Source organism: Clinocottus analis, unplaced genomic scaffold (assembly GCF_023055335.1).
Source record: "Clinocottus analis isolate CAN_PGR_092001 unplaced genomic scaffold, fCliAna1.0.p SCAF_1, whole genome shotgun sequence".
NCBI lineage: Eukaryota > Metazoa > Chordata > Actinopteri > Perciformes > Cottidae > Clinocottus > Clinocottus analis.
This window is the reverse complement of record NW_027175820.1, coordinates 22,559,280-22,575,593: the sequence shown is the minus strand read 5'-3', so window position 1 is coordinate 22,575,593 and position 16,314 is coordinate 22,559,280. Positions and strand designations below refer to the sequence as shown.

Genomic DNA, 16,314 nt, shown 5'->3' with positions numbered 1-16,314 from the left:
TCAAAAAAAAAAAATTCGACTACAACTCCCGTGCTGTCCACAGAGTCTCTTCATTTTACTCTCGGCATTAGCGCGAGTGTTTCCTCTCCACAATTCTCAGCAGAGTATCCCTCAGCATGGGTGGCCAGTTCTCACTCAAGCTGGGAGTGTGTGATAGGATTGTCTACCACTTTTTTTTTTTCCTCCCTCCATCCTAGTTTGCTTTGACAGTCCTCTCTCTCACTCGGGATCTGCATCGACCAGCAAAGGGCTAAAAGCGCTGGCTGCTGCTTTTGTAGTCAATGCAATCCCCCCACGTTCTGTCTCGCATGTCATGAGTGAGAAACGTCTCTTTTTTGTGTGTGTGTGTGTGTGTGTGGGGGGGGGGTTGAATTTAATCCATCACTCGGGTGGAAACATACAATAAACAGGCCTTCAGCTCTCTGTTTGAAGATCAAATGGCTAAAAGAGACAGGCAGCCGAGACCAGCTTCCTGTTTGAAATCAGGACCCCGCTGTGCCGCCCGCAGCAGGATTATCTAATCAGAACTACAGTATGTTTTAACGAGAACAGGTCTGATTTAACAATGATACGTGGAAAAAAAGAAGAAAAAAAAAGAGTGCGAGAACACCAGGAGTTGTCGGTTCAGGCTGTGAGAAATTTGATCCTGTTATCTCAGAGAAATCCAATCGAGATAAACAAAATCTCACCGTCACATGTTGGAATCGAGCGAAGCTTCCAACGTAGCATCTCAATAAGCACCGATTTGTCGCTGAATAGGTCAAAAGACACACGTGCGTCTGTGTTAACTGGGCTAATTTGCTGGACATCCAAGAGTTTGTGTCAAGTATTACATTTAGTTTGTCGATATCTTCAAATATTTGGGCTGTATCTGTTTAGACTCTTCTCTTGCTGCTGTACAGACAAGAGAGGGATCCGGAGGATAAAACCTTCTGACAGGCGAGTCTCCTGCCGACGAGAGGATCGATGAGGGTTCACACACCCGCTTAACCAGCTGGGGCTGCGGGCCTCCGACGCTAATCGCACAGAGAAACCGCGGCCTTCGGGCCTGCGGGCTACGCATTGGATTTGTTAAACTGTGTGTGTGTGTGTGTGTGTGTGCCAAAGAGTTCAGGTGCATCGCTCACTTGTACTGTATGTTGCATCTGTGAGAGTGTGCGCAACCAACCGTGAAAGCTTTTACTTTAAGTCCTCATTGAGGATGCTTTCACACCGGCGGTCTGCTTTATTCGGTCCGGACCAAAGGAAAAGGACGACGCGTCGTTGCTTTCTGTTGCGTACCGGCAGCTCGTTCACTGGATAGCTTTTTTAGGAGGGTTTTTTTTTTTTTCCGTGCTGGATCATCAGGACGTGAGGAAAAACAAGTCCAGTGAATTCCAGAAGTGTATACGCATGCTGATGGAGGTCAGCGAGAAGATTGCCTCAGCAGATGGATTTAATCGTGTTTACACTCAAAATCTGCCATCGTAACATCCTGTGGTTGTTTGCTTTTTACACCGCAAATAAATTGCACCAGATTCTGCGTCACAAGCGGACAAAGAGCCACGGCCTTGTCGAGCGGCCTCTGCTGTTTGGTCCAACCAGAGGAGGGGGTGGTGGTGGTGGTGGTGGTGGTGGTGGGGGGGGGTTGATTGACAGCACACACACCAGCTCGACGTAACCGTGCTAATGAGTTGGTTTTAACTCAACCAGACAGGTTACAGTAAGGGTGGAAAAAAAAACCCAAAGACCAAGAACAGGTCCTGCAAAATGTCTTACCTTTGAGTTCTGGACCTCCAGGGTGAGGTTTTGAGGAGGAGCACTTGGTACTGTGAAACCAAAGAAAACAATTACTTCAATATAACACACTGACAGACAGACAAACACACAATATGATTAGCTGTTGCTGAGTAATTTAGGTTTTTACAAGTGTTGCTCTGAAAAAACAGCACTTTGTGCTCTGTGAAAATAAGATCTTCTACATGTCTGACATTTTACAGTGTAAAAGATGAATCGGTTCATGGAGCAGATAATCTGCAGGTTAATCGCTAATCAAAGCTACAGCAAAGTAACATTTTTAGACTGAAATCAGCATATTGTAGACTATTTTATATGAGGGGATGATGTGTTTACACAGTGGTAAAATGAATACTGACCGTCGGACAGCGTGCGGACCGTGATGTCATCGGTGGAGACGCCCGGGCCGTGCTTGTTGTTGGCCACCACGCGGAAACTGTACTCGGTGTTCTTCTTCAGCCCCGTCATGGTGTAGGACTGAATGTCGATGTCAACGTCCTGGACGAGAGGGAGACAAAACCCTCCAGTCAGTTTAAGAAATAATAATAATCTGGAAACAGAATTGGGCGACGACAAATGTTAAAGGGATAGTTTGGATGTTTTTTTAAGCGGGGTCGTAAGAGGTACTTGTCAAAAGTCAGTGTATTACCGACAGATTTTAACATCCGTTGAAGTGCACGCTATTTTTAGCATATTTGACAGGTTGGCGTTGCCGTCAGACAGCCAAAATTGAATCCAAAACTGACCAAAGTGACACAACAACACAAGCTGACCCATCGAGGCAGCAGCAGACCGGCGACTCCTGCGTCTCTGTGAGGTAAAACGATCGATTTTTGTGAATGAAGTCCGGCCTTTGGCGAGAGCGAAGATAACGGCTTCAGCTCCGCGTCGCAAAGATCGACTGTGCAGCTGTCTGACGATGAGCTAAAGCAGCGAAGATATTCTAAATATAGCGTTCACTCACTGATATTGATTGTTTTCTGTGGGCTTTTCTTTCAGGTGGCTTAAATACATTTAGCTGCCGGCCGCGTCCACAGCATCGCTTTGCCTCTGTGCTGGTACCGTCTTCAAACAGATAACCGTGTAAACAACACCCAAACTATCCCTTTATGGCCTTCATCTCAGGCATTTAACGGTCTTAGATATAAAATATAGCTGCAGAAGTGAATGTGCTCACTAACAATTCAATATGAAAAGATGAAGACGACATTTCAACAAATGATGAAAAGCTAAAAAATGAAAAAGGAATGCGCATTTCTAAAAAAAGACAAAACAATTCATTGGTTTTTAGTCTCTCACTCCTGACATGTTGATGATTGCAGAATCCTGAGACAAGTTTGAAGTGATTTACGACCCAAAACAATCTTCCAAATATGCCAACGCTAACAAAGTCTGACGGCCGCCTTCACTGCACCAACGTTCCCGTTTTGTAATTCGGTGTGAAAAAATTGTCATCTTCCGCCGAGAAGCAAATGACCCCGACTGCGATCGCAACTTTTTGCTTTACAAATTGGGCCGGCGCAGTTATTACGCTAAATTTGCATTCAGCTCTCCGCTGGTGACATTTGGAGTAAAAAGCCGAAGACTTTTGCGGGAAATCTAATCTCTCTTTCAGGGGGCGGGTCCGATCGCGACCTCTGAACTCGAGGCGGACGACCGCGTCGCCCTGGAAAGGATGCATCACAGGCCGCCCCTGCCTTGCCCTCCCGCCTCCACCCTTCTTTAATATTTCATGACCTTTTGAGCACTGCGTCTTTCAAACTTCATCTCCGTCCCCGTCCTTCTTTCTTTTCATCCCTCTCTCCACGTCGCTTGCCTTTTTTTTTCTTTCCCTCCACCTCATCTCTGGCTCTCTTCTCCGGGGAGCTGAGGCATCATTACTCGGCGCGCTGGCTGACGTTTCATCCATTATCATATTAAAAGCTTTTTAATGCCTCACTGGCTCGCACAGCGCTACTGCCGGGGCCGACTCGATATCTAACCAGCTGAATTCCAGTCTTGCGACGGAGCTGGTGGACCTGCGGAGAACAACTCGGGCGAATCATATCCGCTCATTTTTTTGTGTGTGCACGATTTGTGTTTTTGTGTGAGACGCACATTTAAAAAGAACAAAGCCGGATAACAGCAGCGGAAAGAGTCGTCGGGTAAATGATTAGGAACTCCTTACCTCATCACAAATGTACTTAGGCCATGCAGTCGTATTCTTTTCTATCTAATGAACCACGCCAAAGCAAACGTCGGCTCTGCACACGGCGCTTCTCCTCTTACAAGGTCTCCCGAGTGGGGAGCGAGACAATGACACAAACTGCACGTTTTCCTTCTCAACACACCAAAACCTGTGGCTGTCTTTTGGATTCCTTCATGAACTACAGCCGGGGCGAGTGAAGGCCAAACCGTACCTGCTCGTCGCCAAAGCTTTTGTCGGTGTAGTACAACTTGTAGGTGAGCATCTCGCCGTTGCCCGTGAGGGGTTTGTCCCAGCTCAGGGAGACGGAGGTCGGCGCGTTGGACACCGCCTGCAGGTTGGGGGCCGGGCCAGGCACTTGCACTGAAGCAGGAGAGCGGAAGGAAATTAGAAGAAAAAAAACCATCAAACATGAACAATTTCCTTTCATCTTGAGCACCCATTTTGTTACTTCTGGAAGACAGGGAAACGCAGTTGTTGTTTTTTTTTTAGCAATTTCCAGCTACGGCTGCCAAAAACACTGCCACGTTTCCCCTGAGACCCACGAGCCGGCCCCGGTCCAATCGGCCCCCTCCGGTCTGGGCTGCCGGCCATGTTGATTTTCTTGTCATTCCCCACGAGAAACAAACTGGAGGTGTGCCGCCACAGAAACATCAACGTGCGCCTGGCGTTCCATCAGCGTCGGCCTCCAGCTTTATGTTCGGCGCGGTACACAGTTTATCTCATTGCGTCTGGTTAGTGGAGATATGAGGCGGGATTAGATGGGGAAATCTATTACGATGTGTCTGTGTGTAAGCTCTACTTTCTGGAAGATAGATAGGGAAGGGCAGGAATGTCCATCTGGAAGGTTTAGAAATGCGGTTACGCTATCTTAAATGAAAACACCAATATAATACGTCTCCCTTTACACTCGGTGCCGTGTCGGGAAGATTACATCTTTTAAGCTTTGAGTAAGATCGGACAAATAAATGAGAACATGAACATTTCGGAGCGTAGAAGTTTACGGGAACTTGTCAGATTACTTTATATCCCTGGAGAATTGGGGGGGACTGTGGATAAATAGAGAGACACAACGCTTACCATGTTAGCCTCTAAGGAAATATTGTATTTCATACCCAGTGTGGTGCAGGACGGCGCTAACACAACATGTGTGTCACTGCCCTAATGTGTCAGTTAGTAGATGGAAAGTGACACGTCTCGTTGTCTCCTCACTGTGAAACATCGGGTTGAAAATGAACCGGTGAGTACGAGGTTAAAGTTACGACTGTTATATATATATATATATATATATATATATATATATATATATATATATATATATATACAAATATATCTTGTATTTGCTGCAGGTGTTCCTGACAGAAGAGAGGAGCTCCCCATTTGTCAACATGCACGCATAACAGAGTGAGAGTGTGTGTGTGTGTGTGTGTGTGTGTCCAGGTGTATCGAGCCGGTCTCTGCGGAGAGGTAACACAGTGCAGCGCTGTGTGCACATGCCTGGCACTAAGGCGCAGGTCAAAAGTTTAAGCTCCAATTCGGAGCATGTTCTTGCGCTAAAAGTGCACACACACACACACACACACACACACACACACACACACACACACACACACACACGACAGAGACATACTGCACAGGTACATGCCCGCCCTCACTGCTTCCCCCATGAGGAGAGTGGGGGGGGTATAGGCTCCTGAATTAACGTGTTTGTGTGTGTGTGTGTGTGTGTTTGTGTGTGAGCCGATCCATCCGCCCTCCAACCAAGGACGTCGGGAGAGAGAGAGAGGCGGCGGCGGCGGCGGCTGACCTACAAAGTGACAGAGACTGAGCTGTGGCTGAGCCACGAGGTGAGGGACGTCCACCCCGACGGCGTGCAGGGAAATCCCCGTCACGGCACTTTTTTAAAAAATGTGGGTGAGACGGAGTGATTTGGAGCAGAGGGGATGGGGGGGGGGGGGGATGGGAAGGCTTACACACCCGAAACACAAAGAGAAAAAGAAGGAGAAGAGAAGCTTTTGTCCCCTTCAATAATTCCCACGTGTTCTCCGCTCAAAGCATCCTAATGAGCTTCTGTAAAGCATCTCTGTGCAGGCCGGATGAGGGAGATGTTTCAGAGAGAAAAACCTGGAATACTAATTTCAGACATTCCTTACTCAGGTAGGCATGGTTTAAAGCAACACACACACACACACACACACACACACACAGAGGGATTACACAGTAAATGTTGGGGCATAAACAAGAAGAGGCTTAGAAGAAGAAACCGCTGCTCTGCTGTTGGGTGGTCTGCCTTAACGCACGGCAGCAAACGGCCTCCCCTGTGTGTGTGTGTGTGTGTGTGTGTGTGTGTGTGTGTGTGTCGGTGCATGTGTATGGGGGTCTCTGTTTGAAGTGAGCGTACGCTGTTTGTGAGTGAATATTTGTCTATTTGCACGTTTGCGCGCTCCTTTTGAGTGCATCCTGTTTGCGTCGGTGTGCGCCAGCGCGAGCATGTTTTCCAACCGACTGGGCTCGGAGTCGGGCTTCGTGTTTACGTTTCCTGTTTACTGAGCACATAGAAAAGAACAGTGTGTGTGTGTGTGTGTGTGTGTGTGTGTCTGTACCTTCAGCCTGGGTGGCCACTTTGAGCGCCGCAGAGCTCTCTCCCTGGCCGTTGCTGTTGTGGGCCACGACCCTGAAGCGATATTTGGTGTCTGGCATGAGGTTCTGGATGGTGACCTGCATCTCCCCTGGACGGCTGGTATTCACTACTCGCTCCCTGGGGTGCACACACACAGACACACACACACACACACAGAGAAACACAGATGCAGAACATTTAAGAACTGTTATATCTTCTATTTACAAAACAAACAGCATTGAAAGCATGAGAGAAAATAAGTGAAAGGTTTAGTGGGGGGGAAAAAAGTGTTGGACTTAATGTCTTCATAATGTCTGGTTTAGTTATGTATAATTGTGTATTGTACTGTACTTTATATAGATGATGATTTGAAAGTGCAACAAGTGATATTGTCATTATAATAACACTTGATAAATTGTTTTATTTAGCCCATAAATTGTCAAAAGAAACGTGTTAGTGCCCCTCAATCAACTTGAAATATTGACATTCAATGTCTGGAAAATGGATCAAAAGCCTTGTTTTCTGTGCATCAGCTCTTCAGCCAATGATGATGAGGAGCGTGGTCTTCTCCGGTGAGTTTGAGGCACACAGCACATGTGCAGCCACACCGGTCTGTGTAAATAGTATTTGGACGCTCCGTGCATCTGCACAGGCAGTTACGTATTAATTTGCATCTCAAGCTGCGGCACGGGTGAGTAAAAACCCTTTTAATGCATTAGGCCACTTCTGAAAATGACTTACAGCTATTTTACAGAGGAAAAAAAGAAAGAAAGGCAAACCGCTGAAGAGAAATGGTGGAAAAAAAACAACCCTCTGAGCTTCTTAAATGTCCTTCTCAGACGCACACGGTAAATCCTCTACACATGAAGCCGGGGGGAATCATCACAGAGACACTTTAAGGAAGCGTTTGAACTGAATTGTTTTGTTGATACTCGGGAAAGGTAATCCTTTGAGGGAGGAAGTTTGTTTTTAATTAATTAACACTTACTGCTATGATAAGTGATTTAACCGCTTTAATTAGATATGTTCAGAGCGGTCCGAGGCGCCCGCACAGGAACGTATGTGTATTAGTACTCTGCTGACTCCAGCAGTAATGCGTTGTATTAGTACCCTCCTGGCAGTACTACGGTGGCGTGCGTGTACTACCTGCTCGTTCCCTCCTGGCTGTAGAACACGGAGTAGGTCAAGTCGTCTCCGTGGGGTTCGGCTGGCGGGCGCCAGGTCAGCTTGATGAAACGGGTGGAGACCAGGGACGCCACGACGTCCCGGGGGCCGGAGGGGGTGGGCCCCGCCGGACCGGCCACGCCTCCGGAGCCTGGCGTTACATGGTCAGTAGTGTTAGGAGTCAGTGAGGGGGGGAGGAAAGAGGGCGGGGCTACACCTTTGGGTCGGGAAGAGGGAGGAAGGGAGGGAGGAAGGGAAGGAAGGATGGCGGGTTGGATGCAGCGAGACAGAGAGGGGCAGGAGACGGAGGCAGCGGAGGAGGGGATGAGGGAGGCCCTCACGCAGAAAAGGGGTCCGAAAGGGTCCAGGAGAGAGGGAGGAAAAAGGGGGGATGAAATGGAAATGACAGTGAAACGAAAGAAAGGAAGGAAACAAAAAAAAGAAGAAAAAACAAAATAACAACAACGTAACAAAAAAAGCCTTTCGGCGTGACAAGGAACCACAGAAATTAAACACTTCTACTACACTTAGGAAGCTGACAAATAAAAGCACAATACAAGGGGGACTACACATGCAGATCTACACACAGATCTCTAACGTCAGGGCAGAACACGGCGTCACACATTTCACTGTCACAGACGGCCGTCCCGCCGATCACTTGTGATTAAAAATGATTGACATTTTTAACCCTTTTAGTACTGTAATGCAGTGCGTTTCAACCTTTTTTGAGCTGCGGCACTTTTTCTACAATCAAAAAAAATCCCGCGGCACACCAACAACCAAAAAAGGTACAAAAATGTCACGTTGTTGCATACGCATACATAATACAGCATGTATGCTAGGTAATTATTGCGCTCCCTACTGGCATTAAAGAGTACTTCATTACCATGTCAGCCATTATACAGCAGGTTCAGACGCACAATAGAAAACTTAAATAATATTTTTTTGTACCTATTTAAGTGAAATGGGACATTTTCCTACAGCACACCTGACTCTCTCCCACGTCACAGTGGTTGTCCACCTGGTACTTTTTGTCTTAGTTATCAATAAATATGTCACAAAGAAATTTCCATTTGTCAAAATTATTTTGCTTTTTTTTCCCCAGGAGAAATTTAATTTTCAAAATCTGGCAAGTCTGAGTCATTATCAGATGTTATAAAGTATAAATATTCACGGAGTTACGGTAAAATTAGTTTTGCTTCCAGTTTGCATGTTACTTTCTGGCGCCGTGCTAAAAGGGTTGATTAACTTCAACAAAACAACAACTGGCAAACGGAGGGAGACTTTGTTTTGAGATAAAACCACCTCCTCGCCTCTTAAATGCACACAAGGAAACCGTCTGTGCTCAGGGAATTCAACGCTTTAATTCATCACAGCAACAAAAAAAAAAAAAAGGCGCCTAAAAAGTCTAGATTCTCTCAACTATACCAGATGTTTTTGTTTTTTAAACCTCAGCCGTCACATTCCTCAGCCTCGCCACAGAAATGTTAGCGATTTAATTTGGTGGTTGGCGTTTTTTGCTTTCATTTTTTTTTTTTAGGAACAAACAGAGAGATGTGCTTTTCATTTGCTTGGCAAGTGGGCGAAACAATAACCAGAAGGAAAGAACGTCAGTCAGTCCGCATGACATTTCCATTTGTTTGCAGGTCGAGGAAATTGCCTGAAGGGCCAAAGCTGAAATACGGAAGAGGAGTACGGTAAGTGTAGTGTTCAAACAGTGTATTATTACTGGAGGAAATACTTCTCGAATGCAAAGCAGCCGCTGGCATGTTTGTCTGTCGTGGCATGAGGGCTTACCGCGGACACGGCTTTCAATATTTGTTTATATTTCAAATTCCCTAGAGTTCGTTGACTTTTGCGGCCGGAGTGAAGAGGGGGGGGGGGTTCTGCTCTTTGGTCCACACACACGCTACCCCACACACACACACACACACGCGTTTGTGGCTTAAAATAAACGTCAGTGTTTGCCTGTACAGTATGCTCTCATCTGTCTGTGTGTGTGTGTGTGTGTGTGTGTGTGTGTGTGTCTTCAGATGGTTGTGTTGGCTCAACACCTTGGATTTGAAATGAAACAATGATTCATGAGGTTAAAAGTGCTGATTGTAATCTTTCATTTCGGAATATTTGACACGAGCCAAAAAAAAAAAAGAAGCAAAAAAAAAAAAATCAATTGCTCATACACATGATTTGGTTGCAAAAGTCGATGTCTCGGAGATTAGCAGACACTCGACGTCTTCACTTTTGGAAATTTGGGCCTCGGCAACTCTGAAGGATTGAGGTCATGTGACTAAAGAGTCTGAAAAACATCTGTCTGTATGTTTGTGGGGGGTTAAGATATAAACAGTGCTAGAACTGCTCACTTCAACCAATTTGGATGTCAACAACCTCAAACAACCTTTCAGCTGGAAGTCAACACTTCAACCTCAAAGCCGCCGTTGCATTTCAAATCCAATTTTCGGGGATGAAAAAAGACAAAGGGAAACATATCATCGCTCTAATACTCTGACTGCAGCGTAAAACCACCAGACGCTGAACCGTCATCCTCGTGTATAAAGACGGCTCCGCTGTCTCGCGTACATCACGAGGCCATCGCTACTTACACGAGAGCTCGACGCCCGTTTGTTGAGGAGGAAGCACTTCCTGCGCGACTCTACCGTGAACACAATCTGAGGAACATGAACGAGTGAAATACACAACGAACACTGTTGGAGACAAAGTTCCACTCATGATAGAAACACGAAGCATCTTCATGAGATGAAACAGACACAGAGGGGGGATTCACGGATGCAGTCGAAATATTTAAGACAACTCCTGCTTCTCTACTTTGGATTAGCAGACCAAAAGTGACCAACACTTCATAAGAGGCTGCGTTCAGGAGGCTGCGTTCAGGGGGAGGGAGGCTGCGTTCAGGGGGAGGGAGGCTGCGTTCAGGGGGAGGGAGGCTGCGTTCAGGGGGAGGGAGGCTGCGTTCAGGGGGAGGGAGGCTGCGTTCAGGGGGAGGGAGGCTGCGTTCAGGAGGAGGGAGGCTGCGTTCAGGGGGAGGGAGGCAGCGTTCAGGGGGAGGGAGGCAGCGTTCAGGGGGAGGGAGGCTGCGTTCAGGGGGAGGGAGGCAGCGTTCAGGGGGAGGGAGGCAGCGTTCAGGGGGAGGGAGGCAGCGTTCAGGGGCGGGGAGGCTGCGTTCAGGGGCGGGGAGGCTGCGTTCAGGGGCGGGGAGGCTGCGTTCAGGTGGGGGGAGGCAGCGTTCAGGTGGGGGGAGGCAGCGTTCAGGTGGGGGGAGGCAGCGTTCAGGTGGGGGGAGGCAGCGTTCAGGGGGAGGGAGGCAGCGTTCAGGGGGAGGGAGGCTGCGTTCAGGGGGCGGGAGGCTGCGTTCAGGGGGAGGGAGGCTGCGTTCAGGGGGAGGGAGGCTGCGTTCAGGGGGAGGGAGGCTGCGTTCAGGGGGAGGGAGGCTGCGTTCAGGGGGAGGGAGGCTGCGTTCAGGGGCGGGGAGGCTGCGTTCAGGAGGAGGCTGCGTTCAGGGGCGGGGAGGCTGCGTTCAGGGGGAGGGAGGCTGCGTTCAGGGGGACGCTGCGTTCGGGGGGAGGCTGCGTTCAGGCCTACATGCTAAAAGTCTCTAATGTAGTATGATAGCTTGTTTACAACTGGACAGCTACTGTACCTGAACTACACATACTGACAAGACTAACAGATGTTTGACAAATGTTGCAAATTATCTATTTTTTTAATTAGGACCGTCTTCAATCCAAACTGAACTAATTGATCTGTGAAAATGTTGGGAATATAGCAAATACGTCGAGGAATGCCCTACTGACGGAGAGATACTGTAACGCCTGGCGAGAAATGCATTCTGGGATTATCAAACGACCCTTAGATGTAGTTTCCATCGTTACGCTCCATGTCGGCTGCATGTAATTGACATGCGGCACAGTTTTCTGTGTCCTTCTGACAATCTGTCTTGTACATGCATGCCTAAAACTGTTACTGTAAGGAGGTGTCAGCCTCCCACCGCCGCTGCCCGGCTCTATTCATAGCTGATTAATAGTGCCATTAGTCTCTGTGCCAGAGGTAATGAATGGCTGGCATTAAGGCTTAATGAGGAAGGTTACTCTGGATCTGCATAATAAATCTGGGGAACCAATACGCAAAACAGTCAAGACAAAGACACGCATAGCAAAGCATTCATCTTGATATTCAACGGGAGCCAAAGCCGGCTCTGAAATAAAAAATAATTGGGAGTAGCGTGAAAGTTTTTTGATTAAAGCCTCGTAACTTTTATCGCGCGCCGCTAACTCCATAATCCCGCGCGCGCTGTGCGTTTTCCCCGGTGAGTGGAGCTGTAAAGTTGCGCCAAGCAGTTGCTTCATCATCTGGTCTGAGCACAAAGATAAGAGCGGCCTACCTCGCAGACAACGCACCTCCACCAAGAGAGCATAAATCTACTGAACGCAGATATCTCGCCAGCAGCACCCGCCTGCGCTGGAACTACCGATAGCCTTTTTTTTTTTTTTTAAGGGGAGTCCAGCGGGCCGCGCCGGGCTCTGGCTAAATGGACTTTCTCAGCACTACTTTCCGTGTCTGATGCGGTTCTGTAATGACGAGCGCAACGAGAGACGGATCCGGCACAAAGCGCGCGGCCCATTACTGAGTCACTACTTTTATCCGCCGTACAATGAAGGGAGAGTGAATGAATGTACTCGGGGAAAAAGGCCCGGTCCGGAGCCTTTCAATGCACCGATACAAAGCGCTGTCGATTCAAACTGGAAAGTCTTTGTCCTGCGAACATGTGAACATGCGACGGGGCGAGGAAATGTGGGGAGCACATCTCTGGGTCTGTGGTAGGAAACGCGCGAGGATGATTTCTTTCTGAAATAAAAAGACGAATGTAAAGGCAACGCGAGTAACGACACCTCAACACTTCTATGGGTTGTTAAGTAAATGTGGTGGAAGAACTGCTGACAAGTACGGCTGACTCACTCCCCTCCCCATCCTTCCTGACAGTCTTGTTTCCCTCTTTCAAGATAAGGCTGGAAAGATGAGCCGGCCCTGACAGCCGCCGACATTCGAGCGGCTCCTTAATGCGCCGACAAAGGAAGCGGAGTCAGAGAAGACCGAGTGAAGACAAAGTGAGAGGTGGAGAGCGGAAAGTGGGGAGTGAAAAGGGGAAAAAAAAAAGGGCCGACCGAGCAGGTTTTTGTTTTCCGTCGTCGTTCTCTTAAGTTTCCTCTCGACTAACTTGTCGAGAACGATAATGAACTCAATTCTTTACTCAATTTTCAACGCTTACAAAACGCTTTCCAAGCAATACAACAATAAATGAAAAGCAATAAAAAAACAACGCGAGTCATTCATCAAAAATAAAAAAATGGATGAAAGTGCTTCGTGCACAAGGGGAAACAATTAAATCTGCTAATTTCACTGCAGATTTGACTTTTGGGCCTTTCCTCGAGGCTCATTGTGTTGCGGACGCCTCATCGCGGGCCGAGGGGAAGCTGACAGACGCGGCATGACGGCGCACACTCCCTTTCGATAACTCGGAGACAGTCGAGATCAAAACCTCACGAAAGCTGAAAGTGAACGAGGTCTTCCAAAACCTCTTTCCGTCTCGTACCGATTCTCCAGAAATAAACGGCGTCGTGCCCTTCCGCATCCCTCCCCGTCACTTTCTAGGGCGCAATAATTGGGAAACGTTTGAGATGTGGCGCGTTCCCTCGGGAGAGAAAGTACTTTCCCCATCAATTAAAAAGAAAAGACATGGCGATCCCGCTAAATGAGTTTTGAAATGAGTTTTTACCCCCTGCAACAATCTTGGAGGGGATGAACGTGGCGACGGTGGGGCCAGATGGGACACATCAACGTCGGGCAAATTAAGGGGAATAACTTCATACAGAATATTGAGAAGAAAAAAAAACGGGACTTCTGTGCCAGCTGATACTTTCAGAAAAAACGTGTGTGGGGGGGATCAACAATCTGAGAACTGATAAGCGGCGTTTCTCTGCCTCAATAAGCACAGAGCCTAAATGCTGATAGAACAGGTTTGAAGTGGGTCACAGATGTATTTACTTCTCTACACTCCCTCAACACTCCTGTGGTGGCAGGAGACAAAAGTGGGATGTGGGAGGACCCATCTGATGGATCCACGGGTCTTCCCGGACGCCATGCGGCGACGCAGCGAGCGCTTCAGTGGGATTGAGGGGGTTTGTTTTGCAGCTCCATCCATCAGGCGGCTGAAACCTCCGTGTGCGTTTATCAACTAGAGACGATATCGCTTTGAAGCCCCGCAGCCTTTTTCCTCTTAAATGCTTATGGAGTTTGTTTCAATTCATCATACATGTCTCGCTTTTTTTTCCCCCACATTCAAATTCCCCGTGGGCCGCCGCCGCCGCCGCCGACAGGGAGACGGCGTTTGCACGGGGTGTGTTTTGGATGAGATGGCGGCAGATCTGTGTTTGCATCCACGCTTTGGCCCTTTGGCAATTTATGTTCTGGTTGTTTAGTTTTCATTTCAAAAAGAAAAACATATATGTAAAAAGCGACAATCCCTGCTCTGCGTCCTTAAAATTAAACACGAAGCGGAGCGATTCACTGTGTGGGGATGTGCGAAAATGTCATCTGAATTCTACCGAGGCGGGATCGCAACACGTCGGGGAAAACTAACAGCGTTATTTAAAAAAAATTAAAAAAACAAGGACAGTAATTGAATGGGGTGGCGGGCGCATCAATATTTAATCATCCACCGTGTGTACATACGGCGTCCCTTCACCATCAAACACATGTACCCCCTTGATCCGCGAGTCACTAGTGAGTTAATTTGGGTGTGATTACTTTGTTCCCCTGGAACGCCTTCCTTCCTTCAGCACACACACCTGCAGAAAACATGCACGCTCACGAGGCCAACAGCTGCTCGCCCAGACTCTGTATGCAAATGCAGATGTGCGACTATATGATACACAATGTAAACCTCCACCCTCCCCCTCGACTCTACCTCCCTTCCCGCTTTGACAAATCGGCGCCGTACGCATCACGTGCTCCGCATGCTGGCTGCCGAGAGGAAAGCGAGGCCTCTTGGGCTCGCCCTTCTTCAAGCGGATCCAAACAGCCAGCGATGGCTGCCGCCTGCGTCTCCAGAGCATTTTCGCCGGCGATGCCCGGGACTGGAGACACGCTTTTTTTCCCGCCTGCCTTTGTATCTTATTACCTTGGAGGTACACAAATACAATTCAACCTTTCCAGGGGAACAGAGCCGGCCGGGGATGGAGTAATTGATTTCAGAGAAAGCTCTGTCTAGGTATGTGTGTGTGTGTGTGTGTGTGTGTGTGTGCGTGCATCTATACGTGCACTTGCAACGTTTCATGTATAAAGCGAGTGGTGCTGAACAACCAGGAAAGGGAGGGAAAAGGTCAAATGGGATGTTTGCAGAAGTGCGAGCAGCTGCAGCCCCTTTGGGAGACGCGCTAACAAACAGGCAGCTAATCAGACTCCAACTGTAGCGGCGAAGTCGCCTCCCTGGGTTCGAGACGCGGCTATCGCGCGACGCTAGCGGGCAGCGGGACGCCCGCAAACCCGCTGTGGCGTTACTCTTTATTCTACTTTTAGCTTGTGGAAACTGGAAGGGCGCGGTGGAGAGGAAAGGGAGGGGAGGGAGGAGGAGGAGGCTGCTAACAGGAGGAGAAATAAAAGCTTCGGTGGCGCCGCTCACAGGGGTCAGCTGCCTGCAGCGAAGGGAAAGGGTGTGAAAGGAAAGCGATGTTTTTGTGCCATGTGGTACTTCCAATTACTGCACCCAGAGGACCGGCCGCGGCCAACAACATCAGATCGGCATCCTGGATGAGTGTGTGTTGGAGGTGGAGGGTGTTATATTGTTAGAGAGAAAAAAAAGGCACGCGTTGGTGAGGAGTGTAAAACAGGCCGTCAGACCACACACACACACACACACACACAAACAAACAAACGCACGCACACAAGGCCAAAAACAGGTGTTGATAATGAGACTGACCTTCAAAAAAAAACAACACTGATGCCTACTTTTGAAGCTATTTTTTGTTCTCGCTTTCCTGTGTTAAAACATGAGCGAAAATAGACGCCCAGAACATTTAGCAGTTAGCACTTAGGCGACAGGCCATTTATAAATGAGGCAACGCTTTCCACCACGCTTGAGTAAATGCAGCCCGTAGAAAAGTTCAGCTGTGAGAGCCTCAGCTTGTACACACACACACACACACACACACACACAGTCATCACTACCCCTGAGAGACAGAGCCACAACACAAACACTTACTTAGCCATCAGCGCACGGATAAACAGCAATTTGGTGGAGGCTGATTTCAGTTCTTCACAATCAATTTAGGCGACAATCCCTCTGATCAGCTTCCTGCAGCCCCCCCAGTGGGGGACACGTTCACTAATCACTATCACTAATATGGTGCGTGTGTGTGTGTATTTCAGTTTAAGACACTGTGTGCACATTTTAGGGCTTTATCCCCCTCATTTGAATTTCAATGCATTTTGCTACGAGGCAGATTTTAGTGGAATATTTTCACATTTACATATCATTATTATTCCCCAACCAAAAGCC

At 48.1% G+C, this 16,314-nt stretch overlaps 1 protein-coding gene across 10 annotated transcripts in view; it reads right to left on the bottom strand.

The window, feature by feature from the left end:
- Positions 1–16,314, bottom strand: part of neo1a (neogenin 1a) — a 148,541-nt gene that overhangs the window by 20,652 nt on the left and 111,575 nt on the right. For 7 of the 10 annotated variants that reach the window (XM_068571464.1, XM_068571485.1, XM_068571471.1 and 4 more), the window contains exons 8-12: positions 7,728–7,962; positions 6,565–6,719; positions 4,176–4,324; positions 2,136–2,274; positions 1,759–1,808 (exon numbers count right to left, since the gene is read on the bottom strand). In XM_068571464.1, the coding sequence (XP_068427565.1) occupies positions 1,759–1,808; positions 2,136–2,274; positions 4,176–4,324; positions 6,565–6,719; positions 7,728–7,962 (728 nt within the window). The remainder of the gene's footprint in view (positions 1–1,758; positions 1,809–2,135; positions 2,275–4,175; positions 4,325–6,564; positions 6,720–7,727; positions 7,963–16,314) is intronic. The other 3 variants (XM_068571493.1, XM_068571510.1, XM_068571535.1) reach the window with 1 other exon arrangement.